The sequence below is a fragment of the Phyllopteryx taeniolatus genome, chromosome 4, assembly GCF_024500385.1.
Source record: "Phyllopteryx taeniolatus isolate TA_2022b chromosome 4, UOR_Ptae_1.2, whole genome shotgun sequence".
Classification (NCBI taxonomy): Eukaryota; Metazoa; Chordata; class Actinopteri; order Syngnathiformes; family Syngnathidae; genus Phyllopteryx; species Phyllopteryx taeniolatus.
In genome coordinates, this window is record NC_084505.1 from 21,870,220 (window position 1) to 21,895,478 (window position 25,259).

Below are 25,259 nucleotides of genomic sequence, written 5' to 3' on the forward strand. Positions count from 1 at the left end.
TGTATTTTATCTTTTACATCTTATTTTTACTTTATCTTATTTTAGTGTTATATTTATATTTCATATATTTTGGGCTACTCTGGGACCTTGGTTATTGTGTATTGGTATGACAAATACATTTCTTGAATAATTTTACAAGAAGAAAGTAGTAGTATTATCAGGGGGGAAAACAGTTTAAATATCAAAAGAGAAAATAGTAATTTCACAACAAAAAGTTCTAATATTCGGATAATAGTTGTAATATGATAAAAATACATTTTGAGAAATTTGAAATATTACTGAGGGTCAAATTTAGTTGTAATATTCCAAGAAAAAATAAATCTGAATTTTACAGGAATAAAGTTGTAAATCAAAAGAAAATGTTTTTTTAGTAAATGTGAATAAAGTCGTACTATTACAGAAAAAAATGGTAATATTGTGAAAAAGTCATCATTTGACAAGAGTAGTTGAAATATTACAGACATTTATTCTAAAGTATTTAAAATCGCTGCAATAGTATTTTTTAATGTCAGTAACAATAAGAAACAAAACTTTGTCATATTGTAAAAGCTCTATTAAGCATGCAGCATGCAATGATAATAGAAAGACAACAGAAATGTATGTTTTTTATGTCCAGTGGACACTTTAATTTCATTCGACATTAGAAGAAATAACCAAGAAAATGGAAAACGTAATAATTTAACAGGAATGAGTAGAAAAAAAAAAAATCCTCATCAGAATCTGTGTAGCCATGTATTCTATGTACTGTACTGTCAAAACTATTTATTTGCTCCAATACACTTTGTTAGTAGTTCTAAAATGTCAATTTTGTTTCAAGGTGTAAGGCGTCACAACACAGCAGATTGCACTCGGCGGCCTCAGTAGCACGTGGGTTAAGTTTATTTATGATTTATTGGTGATGTAACATTGACACTCATAAAAGCCATGCTTATGGTTTGCATTATTGTATCACGTTGTTATGTCGTGGTCGTGCACATACTTTGCGCTAAACTTTGAACTCCAGTGGATTATCATAAAAAATACTTTCTCTGCTGCAACATCACAAAGAGTAATGCGTCAAGGAGAATTCGGGCCACGTTGAAAAGGACAAAATAATAGTACGATGAGATTCATTTGTAGTATGATGAGGGGGGGAAAAAAGAGTCCAAATATTCCGCGAGTGAAATTGTAATATTCTTTTTAAAAAGCAGGAAATTCACAAGGATAGTCGTCATATTACAAGAAAAATCTGAATCATGGGAGAATAACAAAATAATATTAAGATGTTTTTACAGAAACATAACCTTAATATTACAAGAAAAATTATGAAATGTTATCAGAATAAATTCATAACATTACAAATTTAGTTTTTTTCAGAATTGTAATTCACTAAATTACTAAAATTGTAATGTTACAAGAAAAAGAAAAGAATTTTTGAGAGTAAAGTCATAATATTAAGAGACAAAGTCTTCATTTTATGATGGAAAAGTTGTAATAGTACAAGAATAAAGTCGCCAAGATACAATCATAGATGAAGCTGTATGTAATATGACAAGCATATAACATTAGAAAAAAATGAAACATTATGCTGATAAAATTGGAATTTTTATACGGAGAAAGTCGTATTATATGAGTGGTTGAAATCCTAATTTACCACGGGGAAAAAAAGACTTGTTGCTATATTCCGAATTTATATTAGTAGCATAGTGATAATTGTCTTAATGTTACACTTTTTTCTTGTAATAAAACACTTTTTTTACCAAGATGCTTTTTCTCAAAGTTAAATATTTTGTTCTGAATAATACAGAACCATTATAATATTTAAAAAAAAAAAAAAAATCTTGTGATATTATGACCGTTTTCATTTGACTGTTAAATTGTTCCCAATGAAATATTTTTTCATATTTTTTTTCTTTTCATTGTGGCAACAGCACTCCTTCCTTCGTACAATACTTTTAAAGTAATCTCGCAAAATTTGAAGACTGTTGAGTATGTTTTCTTTCATTGCTGCAATTATGCCTGTTGTTGTTTTCAATGTAGCTGTGATGGAATGTGTACATTGGTTTGAAGTGACTCCTAAAAGCACAAAACAAAAAGGAAACAAAAAGTCCCAGTGGCACAAATGGAAGACAACAGGTGACAGTGGATGAGTGCAAATCCGCTCCTTGCGCTAGTGTCCACACGCGTGTGTTTTTATAGTTTATAGTGTATAGCGCGCACAGGCAGGCTACTGCAGGTAACGGTAGACTTTGAAGCAGTGGTTTCCCGAGTCGGCGACCACCACGTGTCCGTCCGACGTGAGCGCCAGACCCTGAGGGCCGTACAGCGGGTCAGCAGACGTGTTTATGTAGGACAGGAATGAACCGCTGCCGTCGAACACCTGACGTAAACAAACACAAATACATATTATTAACACTCAAATGAGAGAGAGAAACAAGAGTCTGAATTTCACAAAAAGGACATTTTAATTTACCAGGAAAAAAAAGTCATCATGTTACAAGAATAAAGTCATAATGCATCACGAAAATCATTTTGTTGTGGAAACAAATGTCAAAAATATATCTTGCAAACTCCACACAGGCGGGGTCGGGGATTGAACCCCAGACCTCAGAACTGTGAGGCAGACGCTCTAACCAGACGCTCTAACCAGTCGCCCACCGCGCCGCCAAAAGTAACTAAGTTAAGAAAAAAATAACTTTTGAGTTACTTTCAGCAGCTGTCAAGTGGCAGGAATATCACTTATCCACAGTACAAAAAAAGCATTAGCTTAACCGTACAAACGTGCAACATGTCACGTTACGTCATTGCCCCAGACGGCTCCGTTTATAAACATTTCACCTTTTTTCGATTTTGTAGTTAGTCGTCGTGTGCATTTTAGTTATGGATGGTTAAGAATAGAGTGTGTTTTGCCTGTTTTATTAGTCATTACTAAAACAAAGGCTAAAAATTGGTCTCCACTTATGACACTTGCCTCATGTTCGTTCCCAAGCACTGTCGTTTGCTAATGATAAATATCTGTTGCCTGAGCATAAATAGCATATTATAAAACTCTGGTTCTCCTGAACAAAAAAGTAACTGTAATCTAACTCCTCTAATATAAAAAGTAACACGTTAGATTACTTATGACGTCGTCCCGACCACAGTTTTTGAGTAACGCGTTGCATTGTAAACTTTACTTAGCAGCACTGGTCACAGTGATGATATTTAATAACAAGAAGCAAAAAAATGCTAAAGATTCCACAATTATAACTCATTCAGCGCGGGTGACTCTTTCCGCAAGAAGACGAAGGTCAGGAAAGCAGCGATGTCACGACATTGCCGGAATTTCAATCGGTAGGTGATCCGTTTATGACCTGTATCCTGCTGTTCCCCCAGTCGGCGACGATGATGTTTCCGTTGACGTCCACGGCCACCCCCGTGGGAGCGTTGAACTGACCGTTGCCTTCGCCATTGGAGCCGAACTTCAACAGGAACTCCCCCTCCGTGTTGAACACCTACGGTACATTTGCCCCAAATTAATTCTGAATCTATCAGAGCCTCGCAAAAACAGTGCAGCGATAAAACACAATTTACCTTGACCGAGTGGTTGTGAAAATCCGTTATGATGATTTCATTGTTGTTGTTGACGGCAGCAAAGTGAGGCCCTGAATGTGGGGGGGGGGGAAACGAACTCTAAACAAGCCAAATATCAAAGCATGCATGCTAGGTTCATTGAAAACTCCAAATCGTCTTTGATGTTTGCGAGAACATGAACGCTAGTTTCAATCAAGACTAAATTGCATTGTATATTTACAGAAAGGCAGTAAGTGCAGAATTTGGAGACTCGCTTGTCTTTGATATTTACACAAACAGGTATGTACGATGTTTACGCTAAATTGTCTTTAATGACCAAAACATGAAGACTAAATTGTGTTTGATGTTTATCAAAAGGTTCAATAAAGACTAAATTGTCTTTTATGTTCACAAAAAAACCCGCATGTTGGGCTTGTTCAAAACTCGTTTTATTGTATGTTACGAAAATGAGGTCGCTTTATTAAAGACTTTGAATTGTCTTTATGGGAAGTTGCCCGCGAGGTCCGTTTGCCATTACCTGCAAACTGCCTGTCGCCGTTGCCGCGGTTACCAAACTTGGAGACCATCTTGCCGTTGAGCTGGAAAATGAAGACGCAGCAGGCCTTGTTGTCCACCACGATCACGTGACCGTTCCTGTCCACCGACACGCCCTTGGGACCCATCAGCTTACCCGAGCCAATCTTGTTCTTCAGAAAACAAACACAGATACAGCGAACCCCGAGTATTCGTGGAGGATAGGGACCGATCCCTATCACGAATAGCGAAAATACCCAATTCATTGACGCTCACTCCAAAAAGTAACTATCGCTGCGACAAGCAAGGCGAAGCACAATTTTTGTCAAAAGGAAACTCCGCCACTCACCTTAACGTAAGCTCATTGGCACCAAGATGCCACGAGATGGCGCCAAAGCATGACTGTTGTCCAAATGAAGTGCCTAAATTCACCTCAAAGCAGTTCCTTGCCACTAAGCTGCCACAAGATGGCGCCAAAGCACTACTGATGTCGAAATGAAGTGCCTCAATTTCTGTCAACATAAATCCTTGGTGGCAAGCACATTTTTTTTGTCAGAATGAACTACTCACTTCAACATAGTTCCTTGAAACCAAGATGCCACAAGATGGTCCCAATGCACTATTGTTATCTAAATGACGCTCCTTAATTCATGTCAACATAGATCCTTGGCACCAAGATGCCACAAGATGGCGGCAAAGCACTACTTTGTCGAAACAAAGCTCATCAACTCAATTCAACATAGTCCCTTGGTAGCAAGATGACACCAAAGCACTAGTCTTGTTTTATGAAGGCTCCTCAATTCACCTCAACATAGTTCCTTGGCACTAAAATGCCACAAGATGGCACCAAAGCACTACGGTTATCTATATGAAGCACCTCAACTCACTTCAACTAAGTTCTTTGGCACGAAGATGCCACAAAATGGTGCCAAAGCACTGCTGTTGTCGAAATAAGGCTCCTCAATTCACTTTAACATAGTTCCTCGGCGCCAAAGCACTACTGTTGTCTAAATGAAGCTCCTCAGTTCACTTCAACATGTCTTTGGCACCAATATGCCACAAGATGGTGGCAAGCACTATTTTTGTCAAAATGAAACTCCTCAACTCACTCCACCGTAGTTTCTTGGTGCCAAGATGGCATAAGATTGCGCCAAAGCGCTTTGGGCTGAGCAAAACTATGAATAGCTATGTTAATCCTCGCCCCCTATAATCCAAACGTTGGACGGCTCACCTTAAACTTGCCGTCGCTGGAGAAGATGCTGACCCACTTGTTGTCGTAGTCGGCAATGATGATGTCGCCGCTGGGGTGCACGGCTACGCCGGTGGGCCGCTGCAACTGACCTGGGGTTCTGCCCCGGACCCCGAAGCGACTCCGGAACAGGCCTTCGTTGGAGAAAATCTGTGAGGAGGAAAAAAAAAAGTTGACATTTGACAGGGATAATAATTTGAATTTAGGATACAAAAGTTGCAATTTTATAAGAATAAAAAGAATAAAGAAAAAAATGTAAATCTTACGTGATAAATGCATAATATTATGAGAAAAAAAAGTCTAAATGTTATGGTGATTAAAGCAAAAATGTAATTTACGTCCAAAAAATAAAATAAAATAAAATAAAACTGCGATTGGCTGGCGACCAGTTCAGGGTGTACTCCTCCTCTCGCCCAGACTCAGCTGGGATAGGCTCCAGCATGCCCGTGACTCTAGTGAAGATAAGCTGTACAGAAAATGGAGGGATGGATATTCACATAAAAATGATCAAATATTTGGAGATCATTTGATCATTTTTACTATGTGAGTCCGGGATGCACATATCATAGAAACAATGAGTCCAAGCCTTGGAACGATGAATCCCTGCCATTTATCATCATGGAATACAGATCCAGTAATCCTCCGTTATAGCACGGTTTTGGTTTCGCTGTCCCGCTATATTGCAGATTCGATTTTATACTGTGTGTACAATATTTTTTCTGTTACCCATCGCTCTTGCTCTCTTTCAATATATATGTGTTTAGGCCTGTCACAGCAGCCCATTTTTTTGAACAATATTATTTTCTGAAAAAGTCTCACGGTAAATCATGGTATTGTTGTTTTTTCATGCAACTGATATAATGACATTACAGCATAATAAAGAATTGTACACGTCTTAGAAATTCTGCCCTGGTAATCAAACATACGAGCACAACTGTGTAATGTTCTCTTATTTACTAAATAAAAGTAGGGCTGCATTTCACAATAAGCTCAAGTAAATAAAAAGAGAAATTAATAACGTGTTCAAATAAAGTGCTTAACTTTATAAAAAAAAAAAAAAAGTTGCAATGTCCCCTTTTCAAGTCCAGAGTCAAGTCAAGTCCTACACCTTGAGTTTCGAGACGTTTTAACAACAAAATAAAAATAGATTGTAATATATACATACAACAAATATGCAGCGATCAGTGTCCTCCAGGTGTGAAGGGTTTGTACCTGCACACACTGGTTGTTGCTGTCTGCGATGAGCACTTTGCCCAAAGAGGTGGACACACCCTGCAGATTAGTGAACTCGCCTTTGTTTCGCCCTTTGGTGCCTGCACATTGGGAAATAGAAGCCGTGTTAATATCAAAGTCTGCGTTGAAGACTAAAATTGTCTTGTACATCAGATCCCTGAAGAGTTGAAATTGTCTTCTGTGTTTACAAATACACGTCCGTTGTTTGTTGAAGATGCAAATGGTCTTCAAAGAACATGAAAACACAGGTTACATTTGTTTACAGACTCCAAAGAGTCTTTAATCGTGACAAAAACACGCAAGTTTGTGTCATTCATTGTTTCACTCTAAATTGACTTTTATGTTTGTAAAAACATGCATGTTGGTTTGGTTAAAGATGCTGAATGGTCTTCAGTGATCATAAAAACATACATAACATTTGCTAAAGCATCCAGAGTGTCTTGATGTTTACAAAAACAAAAGGTTTTGTTTGCCCGCACAAACTGTTTCTGATGTTTACAGAAACACGTGTTATGGGTTCATCAAAGATGCAGAATGGTCTTCAAAGATCATGAAAACACTCATTACGTTCGTTGAAGACCCCAAAGTGTCTTTGATGTTTACAAAATACTAATGTTTTCCATTCATTCTAAAATGTCTGCTTTTTTTTTACAAAAATGCACACTCTGGGTTCAAAACTCAAAATGGTCTTCAATATTCGCGAAAGACAGCAGCGTCTTTGATGTACCGATTCTGAAGATGAGGTCGTCCTCGATGGGGTTCTCTTTCCTGCGTCCGGTGCTGTACATGCTGGCGGGCCTCTTAATGGCCCTCTGCTTGATGTGCCCGCTGCTCCCCGGAGACTTGAGCCTCTTCTTGACGCCGTCGGACGCCACCGACGCATCCGCCGACTTGCTGGCCTTGATCCTGAAGGGGCTGCCTTTGATATGCTCTTCGTACAGGCGCAGGGACAACGTAAAGGTGCCCTCAGCGGGGGCGGTGAACAAGTACTCGTAGGTGCCGTTCTTGTTGTCCAGGATCTCGCCATCGCCTTTGCTACCGTCGGCCGCCAAAATCTCCGCCATCAGGACGGCATTGCCCATCTTGCAAAGTCCGCCGTCTTTGTCCTTCGGAAAAGGCAAAGACGAGTTCATTTGTACGGCGTTGTCTTGAGATGAGAGTTTGATTTGTTCCTTGACCATGCTCATAACACAAAAGACTCATATGTCAAAGCATCTTATCCCCATTAAAAGGAATGCAAATGCCATTAATCCGTTTGCAGCCTTTCCCCCTTATGTGTTTGTGTTACGAACGTGGTTACGGAACAAATTCAACTTGTATCTCAAGGCACAACTGTCATTGTGCATCAACGTGTCACGTGCACATTACTCCTAAAAAAAGAAAAGAAAAGAAAATGCCGTGCCCCTATCTGCATTGAGCTGGAGATAAAGTTGTGGGTCATGTGCCACCTTAGTCGTGACGGTGATAGAGGTTGGCACCCCTGCCACACAGTGCCGCAAGCCCTCGCCGGTGGCCACCGTCTCGGACGCCACGGCGTTAGTGGTCACCACGCTGCCCAGGTTGTGGATGGACTTCTTCACACCCTCCGTCTCCAGGCGGAAGTCCAAGTGGTCGTTCTCGCCGGGCCGTAGGGGAAGTTCTTGCGCCGCCAGCTCTGCCAGGCGCTCGCTCATCTGCTTCTTGACCAGCAGCACCTCGGCCTCGCCGCCGTGGTTCAGGGCCTGCTCGGTGAAGTCGCAGCTGCTGCGGATGCCGTCCTGGCCCTGCAGCAAATTGTCCAGCTGAGCCTGCAGCACCTGCAGACACAAAAACAACCAGCAGGGGATGGCAGGGTGACAAGGTGGTAACAAAACGACAAAGACAATTTGAAGCCTTGAATAAACGTAACCTGTGTGGTTTTTTTTAAACGTCAAAGACAATTTAGCGTCTCCTGAACCCAAGTATGAATTTTTTGTAAATATCAAAGACAATTAAGTCAATGAACCTACCTGACGTATTTTTTTTTTTTCAGAACACCAAAGAAAACCAGCAGAGGGCAGCATTGTGCCATAGTGGTGTTTTACTTGGATGAGCAAGGCCGCCCAGGACACAAACAAAAAACTGCCACCACTCTTTTTACAGGCCAAAACTGCGAGTTAGATCTTTTGGAAAACGCCAAAACCCATTCTGCAAATGGCGACCAAAGACCCCAAGCGGCCATGAAAACAGAATCCCTGGACACCGTCTTTTTCTCTTTAAAAGGACCAAAACAAACTCACGTGAATCAGCTTGTCACTCTCGTCTTCTGGCTCACCGCCTGAGGCCATTGTGCATTTATCTCAGACTGCCACCAAAGTCCATTAGGGTTGCACAGTCTCCTACCCCCCTAAACACCCGGGAACCCCTAAGATCTGGTCCACGGATGCAGTGTGACACACCCTGATAGTGCACCCTCTTATACACTGGCTCCATCTATCTTCAAGCAGATGGAACACAAGTTCCCTCCACCCACCAGTCCTGGGCTCCACCCACCCCAGCCGGCCCCCCCCCCCCTCTCTGGGCTCCAATGGAGGGCGGGTCAATGGTGACTCATCAACATGTGATCAAGCTCCAGGGGATAGCAAGCCAACCAGATGATGAGGAAGATGGACGAGAGGCCAGGACCAGCACTCTGCAGGCCTCTTCATTCAATTCATACAATTTAGTATGAGCAATCCAATGCATTTGTGATGTCGACTGGATGTTTCCAAGAAATATCGACGTTAGATTCGTTGAAGACGTAATTGTTTTCAAGATTGATAAGACGCGTGTCTGTTAACTTCGTGTATGTTTATGAAATCACACGCATTGGGTTAATTGAAGACTCGAAATTGTCTTTGATGTTCCCAAAAACAAATGTTGGAATCATGAAGCCTGCAAATTGTGCGCGATGGTTACGAAAACACATGTTGGGTTAGTTTACTCGAAATTGTCCTTGATGTTTACAACAACACGTTAGGTTGATTGAAGACTCGAAATTGTCTTGGATGTTTACAAATACAAACGTTGGCTTCATCGAAGACTTCAATTTGTCTTAGATGGGTTTGTTTTATATGTTTGGTTCGTTCGCTCTAAATCGTCATTGATGTTTACAAAAACATATAACGGCATGTTAAGTCGATGTCGACAAAAACGCCCACGTTAGAGTTGTTTACGTCTTTTACTTCTTTTTTGTTTCCGAAACCATGCATATCAGCTTCATGGAAGACTTAGAATTGTCCCTGATGTTGACGCAAACACGTAGGTTAGGCTCATTTAAAGACTCCAAAGTGGTCTTTGTTGTTTATGAAAACATGCATGTTAGGTTTAATTACATTAACTAAAGAGTAAAATATCTTTGGTATTTATGAAAATGAAATGAAGACTAAATAGTCTTTGATGTTACCAAATTGACTAAGTTGCAGTAACTGAGGATGAAGTTGTCTTAATCTTGACAAAAACACGTGTTGGATTATTTGAAGTCTCCTCACCTTCTGCTTCAGGCCGAAGTTGACCTCCAGCTCCATAAGCAGGACGCTCTTGCGTACGTTGAGCGTCTTCTGCAACTCGTCAAAGGCGGCATGGACGTCCTCCTCGATAGCACTCTTGCGACCAGTCAGTCGCTGCAGGATCTCCGACAGCGTCAGCAGGGCGCCGTCGATCTCAGGCAACCTGGAGGAAAACCGCAAAAAAAGGGACGTCCTTTCTCAGAGGCTGGCACAGGACAGAAACTGGTAGCGTAGTCACCAAGTCACAGAGCTGACTTTTTCGCAGGAATAGCGGCTTTCACACCGCATTCCCGGCAGTATGACACACAGACTCAAAAGCTGTTTAGTGTATCGTGACTTGACGTCATAGAACAACAGCCTTTCTCAAATTGACAAAACTGTGCACCCCCTTCAACACACCAAAATAGTTGGTGCGCCTCCCGCACTTGCGCCCAAAATTCAAAACAAACCTTGTCTAGCATATCGCAACATTGTTTTTGTCATAAAACAGCCTTGACCACATTTTTTCAGCCATGCACCCACTTCAACATGCCGACAATGTTGGCGCACCCCTATAAGAGGCCTCCCCAACTCGAAGAAAATGGAAAGCTTCAGTGTAAAACAGAGTTGGCACACCACGATCCCTGGCAGGCCGGAACAAAAAGTCAAAACAAAACCCAATTTAACATATTGCTCCGTTTATTTTAGATTGTGGAACAGCCTTTCCCAAACTTGGAGTCACACACTTATTTTTTGCACCCCAGCAGAGTTGGCGCAGATCCTCGCAAAAACTCTCAACAAAGCTTTCTCCGAGCCGTGCACCCCTTTCAACGCCCCACAATTCTTTTGAGAAGATCCCAAGCGCACCTCCTCTTGACAGCGTCCATCTGCTCCTGTAACGAGGCCTTGTGTTGCTCCACGACGTCTTTAAGCGGAACGGTGGGGTGTTCTCCGTGTTCGCCACTCGTGCACTCTTGACACATGGCCGTCTCACACGGCGGGCAGTAGAACTCCATCACCTGAACCACAAGGAAATCACATCTCATCATGTCAAATCAGTGTACAGTGTTTTTTTTGTTTGTTTGTTTGTTGCTAACTGGTAGCATTTCAATGGTATTTTCCATTATGTTAGCATTAAGCTAACAGGCCGTTCTTAAGGCAGCGTTGTTTGGTTGTTTTAAATACACAATGTGTCATTGTCTTTGTTTTGTTTACTTTGACAGTAAACTTCCAACTGGGAGTGGCATTAAATAGCTTGGAGCCTCTTTTTTGAAGAACTGTTCACTATTTCCCAAAGTGAGTTGCGTTCACTGGCACCATGCAACGCTTGCATCTAAATCGGCACATATCTTGAAAAATTAGTCAGTCCAGTCACTCGTAACTTAACGCACCACTGTTATCTACAGTATGAAATTTATGAAATTTCCAGTATTTGAATTTTTTCTGCTGAGCTGGCCGGTCAATTTGAGTAATGCCACTGTGTATGTAACATGATTGTTCGGTGTAACTCAGCAATTACATCATCACGCATTGGGACTTTTAGCCACACCCGTCTGAAAATCCTCCACATTCTGCTTACGTTGCCTCCGTGGTTGGGGCAGGAGAGCAGCTGACCTGCCGCCACCGTGGCCATATCGTTGAGGACGGCCGCCGCCTCCCGGCCGCCACTCGCTCCACGGCGACCCGGCGAGCGCTGCAGGACGTCCATCAGGTTGGTGATGAAGAAGTTGTTCTGCAGCGCCGCAACACCCTTCTCGGGAAGGATGGACGTCTGGCGGCACACGGGACACGACAGCGTCAGGCTGTGGGCCGGAATGTAGTTTTGCAGGCACCTGGGGGCGAGGGCAAGACACAGACATGGATTTAGAGTCTTTAACGGACTTATTTTTATTTATTGATTGATTTATCCAGGTAAGGCAATTCAGAACGGATTCTCATTTTGCAATGCTGACCTGGCTGCAAAATAAAAGCAAACACAAATACTGGTACAGCAAACTGTACAATGTGATAGAGTTACATATTTACATAAAACATCATAGCAGCTAGTGAATAAAAGGTTCATAACATGTTCAAAACAGATGCAGTGAACATGTACAGTATCCCTCACTAACGTTTTAAGCGATGCTATTGGAATGAATGAGGTGAGTTTTATTGTTTCTTGCGTCATTTGGGGGAGAAAAATAAAAAGAATGGAAGATAATAGTCTTCAACGTCTATATTTTGGAACTGAAGAATCATGTGTTCCACGGAGAGGCTTTGAAATAAAAATGTATTTCAGTTGAGAAGCAACCAGAGTCACACAGGGTCTCTTTTGTCCCCCAAACAAAAGGCCAGCAGAGATGCTGGTGCCAATTGCCATCACACAGCTCGTAAACACTCACATCCTATGTTCATTCAATTTATAGTTTTCTTTCATTGTAGTTCATGTTTATGTTTAATCTGAATTGGGTTTTTTTTTTACATTCAATTTCTCTTTGATCATATTTAATTGTATTTATTTTTTTTAATTTGGAGTATCATATTTACTTTTGACATTGCATTCAGTATAATCCAGTTGTCCCCGATCTTTTTACTGCCTTTGCTGAGAGGGCACACACGGACGGAGTGTCGTGATCGGAAGCTAATTATCGACGGGGTGCGGTGGGGTTGGGCGGTTGCCCCGTCTCCTGCTCCACTCACAAATAATAATTATTAAAATAACCCCCCCCCTTATTTAAATTGTACAGGTCACATTAACGCTGGAAAAAGATTTCCTATGATTTGTCTTGGTCTCATTGACTTTTATATCAATTAACAGGGGTGTGTAGACTTTTTATATCCACTGTATGTAACTTACCAAAGATGGATCCTTTTCCTATAAAGCCCTGCGTGTGTTATCTTGAAATATTGCTTCATAACGCATATCAAATATAATAATAATACTTCAATGTAAAAGTAATGAGTGGACTCACCTCTCACAGAACGTGTGCAGGCAGGGCAGCACTTTGGGGTTGTGGTACCGCTCCAGACAGATGCTGCAGATCAAGAACTGCTTGTCGATCTGGCGCACCACCGGGCTCGGAATGTTGCCAGCGTCAGCGGCCATCCTAAACGTGGGACTCGGTCGAGGCCTCCCCCCCGGCGGCTCTGCCTCTTATTTGCCTGAGCCCTGCGAGAGGTACGAACCGCATCAATACTGATCAAACAGTGCGACCTCCTCCAAGGTGAGAGTGGATTCTTTTGGGGCCGTCCGCCTTACGTCACAAAAATCTGCTCAGCTCTGTCACCTAAATATTTTGGGGGTTTATTATTAAAACATATTTGTGGAATCTCCGTAATGTGCTCTGTGTCAGCATGCTATTAGCATACATTCCATGTGGCTATCTTTCAGGTAGTCATGCTTAAAACTCCTTCCTGTTACTTTCAGTTCTGTGACTCGAAAGAGACATTTCAGAACAAAAAAAATCTTTTAAGCCAGGCTATCCGTGGCACAACACCCTCCAACCCACCTCCCAAAAATCAAAACAAGCCTAATCTAGCATGGAGATAAATTGATTTTACGTTGTAGAATAGTATTTCCCAAATCTTAGTGAGCTGCGCACCCCCTTCACCACCGCAACAAAGTCGGCGCACCGTATTTATTCCCCTGCACCACACTCCCCAACCCACCACCCAAATATCATCCATCCATCCATTTTCCTTACCGCTTATCCTTACTAGGGTCACGGGCGGGGTACACCCTGAACTGGTCGCCAACCAATCGCAGGGCACATATAAACAAACAACCATTCGCACTCACATTCACACCTTCGGGCAATTTAACATCCCCCAACCCACTCGAAAAAAGAACAGCAAAAAAAAAATGCATTTAGCGTATAATTGTGTGATTTTACGTTCTAAAACAGTCTTTCCCTAACTTTTCAAGCCACGCACCCCCTTCGCCCCCTTGGCGGACCCGTATCGCACCACCACCCACTAAACTCGCCAACAAAAACAAAAAGAAAAACAAACCTCATTTAGCATGGGGCGGTGTTGATTTGACGTTGTAGAACAACCATTCCCAAATGTTTCAAGCCGCGCAACGTGTTCAACGCCCCGTCCAAGTTGGCGCGCCCCCATCCTTGCCAGCAGCTGCCATCCTGCTGCGAGTTACTCTTAAGACTCTCAACAGGGCTAATATATAATGAATGAAAAAGCAGAAAGCGGGACATTCTGTGCTGGCTCCAAAAATAAACGCCTTACCCACAATGCACCAGTGTGAGCCAGCTTGACAGTCGGCGTGTCCTTTTATTCACAAAGTGACTTTTGTTATCAGGCAGACCAGGCAACGCGTGTCAGCGCCACAAAAAAAAAAAAGCCTCAGGGACTCAACTACACTATATGCTTTCCGTCTTCTATTATACTTGATTTTTCTCTTTGTCCTTTCTAAAATGTACTTTTACTGCTAAGTATTCATGTGGCCTGGTTTGAATTAGCGCTAAAATGAGGTAATGCGATGTGCTCACTGTTAAAAGTCAGATTCTAACGCTATGAGGACATTTTTGCCACAGCGCTATTACTCCAAAGAAAGCTGAGAAAAATACGCTTCATACGCTAATATATTCTCTTTTAGCGACTAATTTGATATTATTGCACCTTAAACTAATGTTTGATCACACGCACTTTCTAAATTAAGGCGGCAGAAAACAATATACAGTGCTGTGAAAAGGTTTTTGCCCCCTTCTTAAATCATTGTTTTGTTTGGTTTTGTTTTTTTGCACTGTATCCTTTTTTAAACTCAGCAGACAAAGATAACCTAAGTAACATTATATATTAAGAGAAAAATAAATATTCAAAGCTATCTGGGCCTCTGTGAAAAAGCAATGCACCCCCTACACCTAATAACGGGTTGGGTCACCCTCAGCAGCAACAACTGAAAGTTGTTTTTTTTTTGTTTGTTTTTTTTTTGTTTTTTTTTAATTAATATATATAACTGCCAATGAGTCTTTCACATCTCTGGAGATACTTTGGACCACTCTTCCTTGCAGAATTGTTTCACTTCAGGAACACTGGCGGGCTTTCGAGCATTTCAATCGGGTTCAAGTCCAGACTTTGACTAGGCCACTCTAAAACCTTCATTTAATTGTTTTAGCCTTTCAGAAGTTGACGTGCTGGTGTGTTTTGGATTGTTATCCTGCAGCAGAATCCAAATGTGCTTCAGCTTGAAGTCACAAACTGATGGCCAAACTTTCTCCTTCAGGATTTTCTGGTAATGAGCCCAATTCATGGTTCCATCAATCGCAGCAAGTCGTCCAGGTCCTGAAGGAGCAAAGAAGCCCCAGACCATCACACTACCACCACCATGTTTGAGGTCGGTATGATGTTCTACTCTGAAAGGTCTGTGCTACATTTACATCCGATGTAACAAGACACACACCTTCCAAAAAGTTAAACGTTTGTCTCGTCAATATTCACCCTAAAGTCTTGAGAATCATTCATATTTGTGTATTTTATTTACATTTTTTTTATTTTTCCGCAAAAGTAAGACAAGCCTTTAAGTTCTTTTTGGTCCACAGTTGTTTTCACCTTGGAACTCTGCCATGGATGCCATTTTTGTCGAGTCTCTTCCTTATTGTTGAGTCACGAACACTTTTAACAGCTTAACTCCTTAAAACTGAGCTGAGGGAGGCCTGCGGTTCTTCACATGTTGTCCTGGGTTCATTTGTGACCTCCTGGATTAGTTGTCGCCATATTCGTGGGGTAACTTTTATAGGCCGGCCACTCCCGGATTGTTTTCTCTGTTTGTGAATAATGGCTCTCACCGTGGTTAACATGAGTCCTACATTTAAAGGGTGAAAGAGTGATATACTGGGTGTCCCAAAAATCATATACAGTACATTTACTTTTTTCTGTTTCATTTCAGGTATACAAAATTCAGACAAACATAAGGCCATCAGCATTTGACAGCTTGGGCTTTGCATTTTCCGAGTGTCTTAGTGACAGAGAATGTCCAAGGTTTAGGATCAGTTTACATTAAAAAAAAAAAAAAAAAAAAAGAAGTGCAACGTGTCTACTGTAAACGTGAACTGGCTCACACAGTAAAGTAAACATCGTTAGCTAATTTAATATAGCCTACCACTGCTAGTTAGAACGAATTGTAACCCTTCCACAGGTGGTAAAGAATAAACTCAGCTGCCAGTGATTCTCATGTCACTCAGCAGCCCAGGCCCCGCCTTATAAAGCCACGCACGCATTCAAAGTCACAGATACGACAGTGTAGAACGTGAGGATGGCGAGTCAAGTGGACAATAATAATTTGTTGCACAGGCAGCTCACGTGCATATTTTGTATTGGTGTTCTGTATAAAGCTTTAAAATATATGGAGGTAATAAAAAATATATAGGGTTGCTTCCTCGTTGATTTTCATCAACCGTGGGAAGTTCTAGAACACAACCCCTGCGATAAACGAGGAACTACTGTATACATAGTACTTTAAAAGAATGAACAAATACAACAAAAGACAACCAAAATGCACCTGACATTTTCAAACATCCGACACCTAAAAGCCAACTCCGACAGACAAAAACCAATACAAATGGAAAGTTTTGTACAATCCAATAACGTACCCGCTCAAATCGGCGGTCGGCCGAGCTTCACTTGCTAAATGCTAACACAACATAGCAGCACATGAGCCTCAGTGTGGGCGCACACGCACACGCACACACTCTCCTCTTATGTAATCCCATCAAACGGCCATTCCCGCTTTCATGCCAGAAAATAAAACAACAACAACAGGAACGTTCGAAACAATGTGGTTGGCAACCGAGACTTAACAGGCGTTATAACAAATGTATCATCATCATCATCATTACACTCACTTGCAAATATTTGTAAATAACCTCTTCCTCCCATCACATCCCTCTTGTCCTCAAGTAAATGTCGGCTCACTGCCTTTGAGCCTGTGCAGCATGGATGGATGGAAAGAAGGAGGGAGAGAGAGAGAGAGAGAGAGAGAGGGGCAGGGAGGGAGGAGGGATGATGAATGTGCACCTAACAGATGGAATTATGGGCGCTCCCGACGGGGGAGCCTCGGATGCTGACTCACCCCGCATGGGGGGGGGGGGGGGGGGGGGGGGCTCGTAAAGGATGTTTTATTCATGGAAAATGGCATTGTGTTTATTTATTGATGTTTTTTGTTATTTGTTTGGAATTTGGAATTTATTTTATAACATTAATTGTTTTCATTTCAAACAAAATCAAATCAAAATAAAACAAGTGGTGTTTTATCATTTTGAAATGTTTATTGTTTAATTATGTTTGTTTTTGTCCATTTTTTATTTTTATTCATTTTGTATTTATACATCCTTTTAATTTGTAATTTACTGTAGTTATTTTAATTCAATTTAATTAAAACAAAGGAAAACTAAGAATTGTATTGTTTGTTTTAATATAATTTTTATTTGTAATTGATTGTTTTTATTTCAATTTAATTATAAAATACAATATATTTAGTTTAATTATTTATTAAAAATTGTAATTTATTTTAATTATTAAATGTAATGTAGCAAAACGTAAAATAATAGATGTTTCATCATTTTAAAAGGTTTATTTATTGATGCTTTATACTTAGTTTTTAATTTATGCTTTATTTTAATTTGTAATTTATTGTAATTATTTCAATTTAGTTGTAAAATATATATTTTATTATTTAAAATGAATTATTCTTTTTTTTATTTTTTTGTGTTTAATTGATTACTCTTTTCATTTTTTAAGTTATTGTAATTATCTTAATGTAATTTAAAAAACAAAAATAAAGGAAGTTTTCTAACTTAGAAATTGTATTTATTCAGGTCTTTATTTTTGTAGTTTTTAATTTATACTTAATTTTAAATTGTAAATGATTATATTGTTTTCATTAGAAAATAGATTGAATTTTTTTTATTTATGTTTGAATATGAATTTTTAATGTATTCTTTATTTCAATTAGCGATGGGACAGTGGACGAGTGGTTAGCGCATCTGCCTCACAGTTCTGCAGTTCTGAGGACCCGAGTTCAAATCTGGCCCCGCCTGTGTAGAGTTTGCATGTTCTTCCCGTGCCTGCGTGGGTTTTCTCCAGGCACTCCGGTTTCCTCCCACGTGCCAGAAACGTGCACGATAGGTTAATTGAAGACTCTAAATTGCCCGTAGGTGTGAATGTGAGTGCGAATGGTTGTTTTTTTTTTATATGTGCCCTGCGATTGGCTGGCGACCGGTTCAGGGTGTACCCCGCCTCCTGCCCGCAGTTAGCTCGGATAGGCTCCAGCATACCCGCGACCCGAGCGAGGATCAGCGGTGAAGAAAATGGAAGGATGGTTTTTAATTAGTAATTGAATTCTATAAAATAAAATATGTCATTATTTGAAAGTGGTATGTATTTGATTTATTCCTGTCTGTATTTTTATTAATTTTTATACTTAATTATACTTTAATTTGATAGTTACAATTATTTTGCTTAACATAAAATATCATAAAAGATGTTTGATTATTTTGAAATGTATATATATATATATATATATATATATATACACACATCCTGTCCTGCCCTTTTCTGTCCTGTCTTATTTTGTTCTCTTGGTTAGTTATTGCAGCTCTGCATCAAACGACTGTTGAAATGTTACTTGTGTTCAAATGTATATATATTCCTATTCCTTCATGTCAGAGTCTACTCGAATGCTAATCTTCCATGAACGCGCAGCACATTGTGGAGCGACCACACTTTGGAATCTTGACTCAGTTGGTGCTGCTGTTTGGGTTAGCGGCACAGTTCAAGAGTTTGTTCTACTAGTGTAAGGCATACACATTTCGAATCTAATCTAGAGCATCCAGCGGGTGCAGGATGATGAGAGATTACGGCAGCGGAGGCGACCCATCCATTTCCCGGGTTTCCAACAAACGGGGCACGGTAGAAGTGCGCTAGACGTGGCAACCTGACGTTTCTGGCCAGGCAAGATAAGACGATGACGATGAGCCGTTTGTGGCGACGTCTTTATATCTGTCTCTTGTGTTGTGACTGCAAAATGTTGTTTGGCTTCATTTTGGAATCACAATTTTTGAAAAAAAGGAAACTTTTTTCCCCAGCTAGCTCAACAGTGGCCCTTTAATCAATGTTGACGATTGTTCTTTTTTTTTTATTTCCGGATGGTTTCTGATGTATAAAATGCTACTTTTCTATTTATTTACTTTATTTTTGTATTTTAACTGATTTTTAAAAAAATATTTTGTTTTTTGCAGCTGATCGAATCATGTTCCAAAAATTTTAATTAAAAACACAATTTAATAGCAATATAATTTATATAAATAATGAATAAACAAAATAATTTAATTATAAATATTTCATATTTTAAATGAATTTTTACCATTTTTAAGCTTTTTCTCCGACTGCTTTTTTTTTGTTTTAATCTAGTTTTTGATCTTTTTTCCCACATGATTCAGGGGGATTTTTTTTTTTTTTTTTAAATGTTGTGAACAAAACAATTGCATTCCAAAATATATATATCCCAACACATTTTTACGTTTCTTTGAACACTCTTTTTCCAGACAAAGTTATTTGGACTTTGTTTGGTTTTGAAATTTCTATGAAAATTAGCTCCACCATTGCAGTCTAATACCATCCAACGCTAAACACTTTATTAGACAATATTCCCATATTTGTCTAATAAATTCCATATTTAACCTCCACATAGGGACAAATGAATACTTTTGTCATCATGCAGACTTGAATGGAAAAAGTCAACATTCTCAGTTGTCTATACAAACCTGATATTATGTAAATGACTTTATAATGAACAACCTGAATTTCTAGTTACTCACATTACTTGTTTGCATCCATTTCTCATGTCAATCATTCTCAATATTCGTCGCCACTTCCTGCCTTCTACTTGAAGTGCATCATGGCCGCACAGTGCTCCCGTCTGTGTGTGTGTGTGTGTGTGTGTGTGTTGCTAGTCAACTAATCCTCATCTTGGATGTGGCGGGGGAAAAAGGCAGGAATGCATGTGAGCTCTTCCAATAGTCCAAACAGAATGAGGGCACAGAGTAAGTGAGAGGAGGCGGGACTTAGGGGGGAAGGCAGCGAGGGGACCAATCAGAGGTGATTGTAGACAACCATTGAACAACTTTTTTTCCTTTTTTTTTTTTTTTTTTACTTTTGTTGTTGTTGGATTTTTTTTGTATTTTAGGGATTCCGTAAAGAGTTTCATTATTTGCCATGAAATACGAAAGGCCCCCCGAGAGTGTTAGAAAATCTTTGCATCTGGCACCAATCCATCCGATTGGCATGGAATCTGGCATGCTTGTTCATCGTGACAGGATGCAAGAAAATCATGAAGAACCTACACAGGTAGTCAGCCATTTTGGATCAAAGTAGTTGGCGAAGTTTGATTATTTGCCATGAAACACGAGAAAGTATTTACTGTGCATCCGGCACCAGTGTATATGATTGGCACAGAATCCAGAACGCATGTCCATTGGGACAGGATGCACAAAAGTCATTAAGAACCTACGCTATGAATTCACAGGGAGTCTGCCATCTTTGACCAAAGGTGCAGGTAAAGTTTAATTATTCGTCATGAAAGGATAAATGATTTGCATCTGTCACCAGTGCAAAAATAAGTTGACCCTTTTCCAGGGTCAGCTTACTTTTGACTTTAAAAAAAATAAAAAAATACTGATGATAACCGTTGTTGTTTTTTTTCTCTTTTAATATTACGAACCTTTTATACTTTTTTCACCCTCGTAATATTAAGAGATTATTCTCTTTCAACATTTTATCAATAATACTTCTAATTTATTCTTGTACACTAATACCACATTTTATGTCTTGTAAAATGATGCGAGATGTTCACACACACACACACAGACACACACACGCACACACACGAAATAGTGTTAACGTGTACGACTTTGTTCAAGCACACACATGCACTCACTCACACACACAGGAAGTATCAGTTTGTCAGCTGCACACGGTCCAATAATTAACTGCCTGACACGCCACCCACACATACACATGAAAATGCCAATAAATGCTATTAATAGCGCTATGTGTTTCTAATATTTTGACTGTCCATGTAGTCCCCCCCCCCCCAAAAAAAAAAAAAAAAATATAATGATAAATGAGCTATATTGTGACAGTGATACCCTCTGCTGGTATCTCTGAAATAATATGAAAATGAAATAAAAAATTATTAAATAAGACAGTTAAATAAAGAATACATTAAAAGATAATCATGTTAAATAAATAAATAATAATAATATAATGAAATAACAGAAAAATAATAAAATAGATGAATAATAAAAAGATATATAAAAATTTTAAAAAACAATACTAATGTGGAAAAAGTAATGCAATGCCTAATTAATTAAAAAATAATGCAATTAAATAATAGAAAAGTAAATAAATGAATAACATGTAAAAGTTAGATAGATGCAAATAAAATGAAATAATGAAATTTTATAAAAACAATAGCAAATGCATAAAAACTTAACGCAGATTAATTCAAATAAAAAAAATATACATTAAACACATAATAAAATGTAAAAAAATATTTTAAAATGATCAACAAAATAATTTTTTTTTTTTTTTAAATTCAGGGCCTTCCTACATGCGGCACAATAGCTTTTACGCTAAATTCATATTTGCATATGTCAAAGGAAGATCAACTTAAAGTTGCTTACATTTTTTTAGAACTTTTAATAAATATTTTCATTATTGTAGTCCATTGTTGTTTTTGTTCTTGTTGTGCTATGGATCAAATTTGCATTGTGAACAAAGTTTACATTTGATTCACTGACTCAGTAACACTTGTTTAAACTCTTTGCATCTGCAAAAAAAAAAAAAATAAAAAAAATTAATATCTAAAAGTAGGATCGCTCCCACTTTTGTCTTCACGTCAATCATTAATGGCAGACGCACAGGCCATTTCATTAGGTCTAATGCAGTCCAAAAGGTGGATGAAAAAAGAACTCACCTCGATTTTATTTGGGTTTGTTGACGTGAGAGAAAAAAAAACTGAAAGTGAAACATGAGGACGCACGACCACTCTTAACTTTCACTGGACGTTGATGAAGTGATGAACTGAAAGTCCATTTGGATGCTGCGGCCTCCATCCTGTACCAACTGGCAGCACTTCAACACATTTCCAGCTCAGTTCACTTGAAAGTGACCAATCAAATGCAAAGTAACGCCCACCCAAAAACACAAAAGGGACTGTTCTTTCTCTTCTGTAAATGCCTATTAATAAAATAAACTGTCCAATAAAGTAAAATAGTGACATTTCTCTTTTGATTAAAGACACAAGGAACATGTCTTTTTTGTTTTTCCATGTTTAAAAAAAGTTACAATATATTATATTTAATACAAATGTACAACACAAAATTTATTAACCTACAAATGCGTTATTAAAGGTAAGTTGCTTTGCCTTGTCCAATGTTTTCATTGCTAAACTAGGCTAACAATAGCTGTAGCACATATTTAGCCATTTATTGTTAAAATATAAAATTCTTTGGTTTTGTTTTATTATTCAAATGAGCCTAAAACTTGTCATTAAAGGTAACTTACTTCCACTCTTTAAAGTGGCCATACTAAGCTAGGCTAACAATAGCTGTAGCACATCCATCTTTATTTATTTGTATCCATTTTTAAAACATTTGTATGCTTATTATTCATTTTTTAAATTTACATGAGGCGAAAACTAATTAAAGGTATCGTACTTCTCCTGTTTAATGTGTGCGTAATGCTAAGCTAGCCTAACTTTAGCTGTAGCGTATATGTAACTTAAATGTATGTACCTTTAACATATTCCAAGTAAGTTCGTCTAACGTATTTATTTTTTTAGTCTGAATGTGTTATTAAAGGTAATTTGTTTTTCCTTGATTTATGTGTTCATGCTAAGCTAAGCTAACATAGTTGTAGCATACATTTCACTTTGTTCACATACAAAGCTAACACACCAGTCTCCTTTCCTATAATATCCTACTCACATCATGAATGTTTATTGAATTTGTGATGTTTTCAATCAGAATTAAGGAACTTTTCTTTTTTTTTTTTGGGAACATGTTAGCTAAATGTGTGTTTTCAGGCCGAACCACTCCCTAAAGATGTGACCAAGGCAGCGCTATCTCAATGCAGTGTGCCGTAAAAGACTCTTTTCATGTTAAAAAAAAAAAAAAAAGTGAGAAGAAAAGGAAAAGTTATTTGCATTTCTGTTCCATTAATGATTTTGTGCGACGGAATGAGAGCTTTTATTGTCGGTGGGCGTCGAGGTGGTTGTGGGGCACCGTGAGGAGGGGGTGCAGTTTAAAAAGAGGAACCTAATTAGCATGCAGAGCACACAACCACAGGACCACCCCAAGAATTCTTTTCATTTAGTATACGTGGTTCAAATTTGGTAGCAATCGAACAAAATCTGTAAGGCAAGTAAGACTACGAAGGACCCCTGGAAATAACCCTAAAATGGCCGCTTCAAACACAAATAGCAGACTTCCCGTATCTTTTCAGGAATGGCTTCGTGAGACTTTTTTGTGGGTCTACTTATGATAGATATGCCTACCAAATTTCCTGCTGCTGAGTGAAACTGTCTTCAGGGGCTGAATTTGTCTTTTTCTACGTATGGGAAAGCTCTCAAAAAGGCAATTTAGAGGACCTTGGCATAGCCTACTACAATCAATTGTCTTACCTCATATCTTTTTCCATTTTGTTTCTCTTAAGATTCCACCCTTCACTTGGGACCTCATGTTCATGCCGTCTGCACTTAAAAAGAAAGAAGCAGAAGACTCAACACTTTTACACTTACCAAACATTAAAGACACTGCAGCCGAAGGAAGGAAATAAGCAAAAACGAAACCAAGAATGAACACGTTCAATACAACAACGTAACTCACTGTTAGTGTTCTGATGTCAGCACAGCTCATCCAGGACCGATCCTGTGTCATTTCCTTACACATACGGTAGAGTAGCAAGTTTACACATTGTAGTAGTAGTAATGCATCGGGTACTGTAGCTATTACGTCAGGGGAAAGTCAGCATGGCAAGTTAGTGAGCGAGCGAGTGAGTAGTGTTGAAGTGTGACATTGAACTGCGGGGATAAAGAAGGATTGAGACGAGCATAATCCCTCACACATGACCACTAACACACACACACACGGCAACAAGTCACCTAATCTTTGACATCCCATTGAAACATACAAAGATATTACCACGAAACATAGCACACAACCCCATACTATTTTTCAACCTCAAAATGGTTCTCAATATTGTTCTCGACATATTACTCAGCATTCTCCCTCTTCTTCTTCTTCTTGAGTGACGGCCTTCAGAGCCAAAACACTATCAAAAGCAGACCTACAATTTCAACTTAATTAAATTCTATTATAATTGGTCTTGACTGCCTGTGTAAAATTTTTTTTTTTTTTTTGTCCAATCAGATTTCGGCTTCTAGGTGTTGCCATGTAAATGTTATCTGGCCAAGCCCTTCAGGATCCGGTGTGCAGGCGTCAAACACAAACACAATTTAAATGGTCATTTCTCATTTGAACCAATCAGATTTTAGATTCACCACTCTTGCGCCTGTAATGGCTTGAGTGCCGGTGGCATTTTTCCGCCCTCTGATTGGTTCGGCTAAATAGTCTGTTTACCCCTCTGATTGGTCGAGCGGAATATGCACATGAGATTGATTTACTGACGAGGACAATGGCGTACATGATTAAAAACTCATTTTCTAGGCGCACTTTTCAAGAAAAACTCGACTTTGTGAGGCTAGGTCAACCAAAAATAGTTGCTGCCTAGCCTGTTTTAACTCGGAAGTAATATTTTGGGCACTTTCATAACAACATGCATGATGATGACAGCTAGCTTCCACAGGCTGGCTTTGACCACCGCAGTGAAAAAAGGAAGGCGGTCTCAGCGTCTGGATTAGCATCTCCGTGAGTGGGATGTATTTTATTTAAAGTTTGTATCTTTCTGTCATATTATTTAGACGGATATTAATTGTGAACTGCTATATTGTAGAGTATATACAACAACCTCTATAAGTTTAGAGTTGTTTGAAGGTGATGTATTGGAAGAAAGCTAACAGTGTTTCTTGCTTTAATAATGGTATTCATCCCCCAGCATGTAGTTTATATAGCCCAGAACTACAAGAGCCAACAACTCATTGAAACAATATGAACACTACTGTATACATGACTGTACATAATGCTACACACGCTAAACCAACTACTGTACATACA

At 39.3% G+C, this 25,259-nt stretch overlaps 1 protein-coding gene across 7 annotated transcripts; it reads right to left on the reverse strand.

The window, feature by feature from the left end:
- Positions 1 to 600: 600 nt before the first annotated feature.
- trim2a (tripartite motif containing 2a) lies at positions 601 to 24,063 on the reverse strand. 7 transcript variants are annotated; one of them, XM_061770596.1, is made up of 14 exons: positions 23,913 to 24,063; positions 23,708 to 23,776; positions 12,984 to 13,180; positions 11,612 to 11,864; positions 10,900 to 11,051; positions 10,036 to 10,216; positions 7,996 to 8,343; positions 7,275 to 7,653; positions 6,527 to 6,627; positions 5,297 to 5,464; positions 4,070 to 4,238; positions 3,553 to 3,623; positions 3,333 to 3,473; positions 601 to 2,359 (listed from the first exon to the last, which is right to left on the reverse strand). In XM_061770596.1, exons 3-14 carry the CDS (start codon positions 13,115 to 13,117, stop codon positions 2,207 to 2,209), a joined length of 2,250 nt encoding a protein of 749 aa, XP_061626580.1. In that variant the 5' UTR covers positions 13,118 to 13,180; positions 23,708 to 23,776; positions 23,913 to 24,063; the 3' UTR covers positions 601 to 2,206. The 7 variants fall into 7 exon arrangements, 6 of the variants coding, with proteins under 6 accessions (XP_061626580.1, XP_061626579.1, XP_061626578.1 ...); XM_061770595.1 differs by having other exon boundaries at positions 23,708 to 23,781; positions 23,913 to 24,059; XM_061770594.1 differs by lacking the exons at positions 23,708 to 23,776; positions 23,913 to 24,063 and adding an exon at positions 19,842 to 20,047.
- Between the last annotated feature and the right edge of the window lie 1,196 nt (positions 24,064 to 25,259).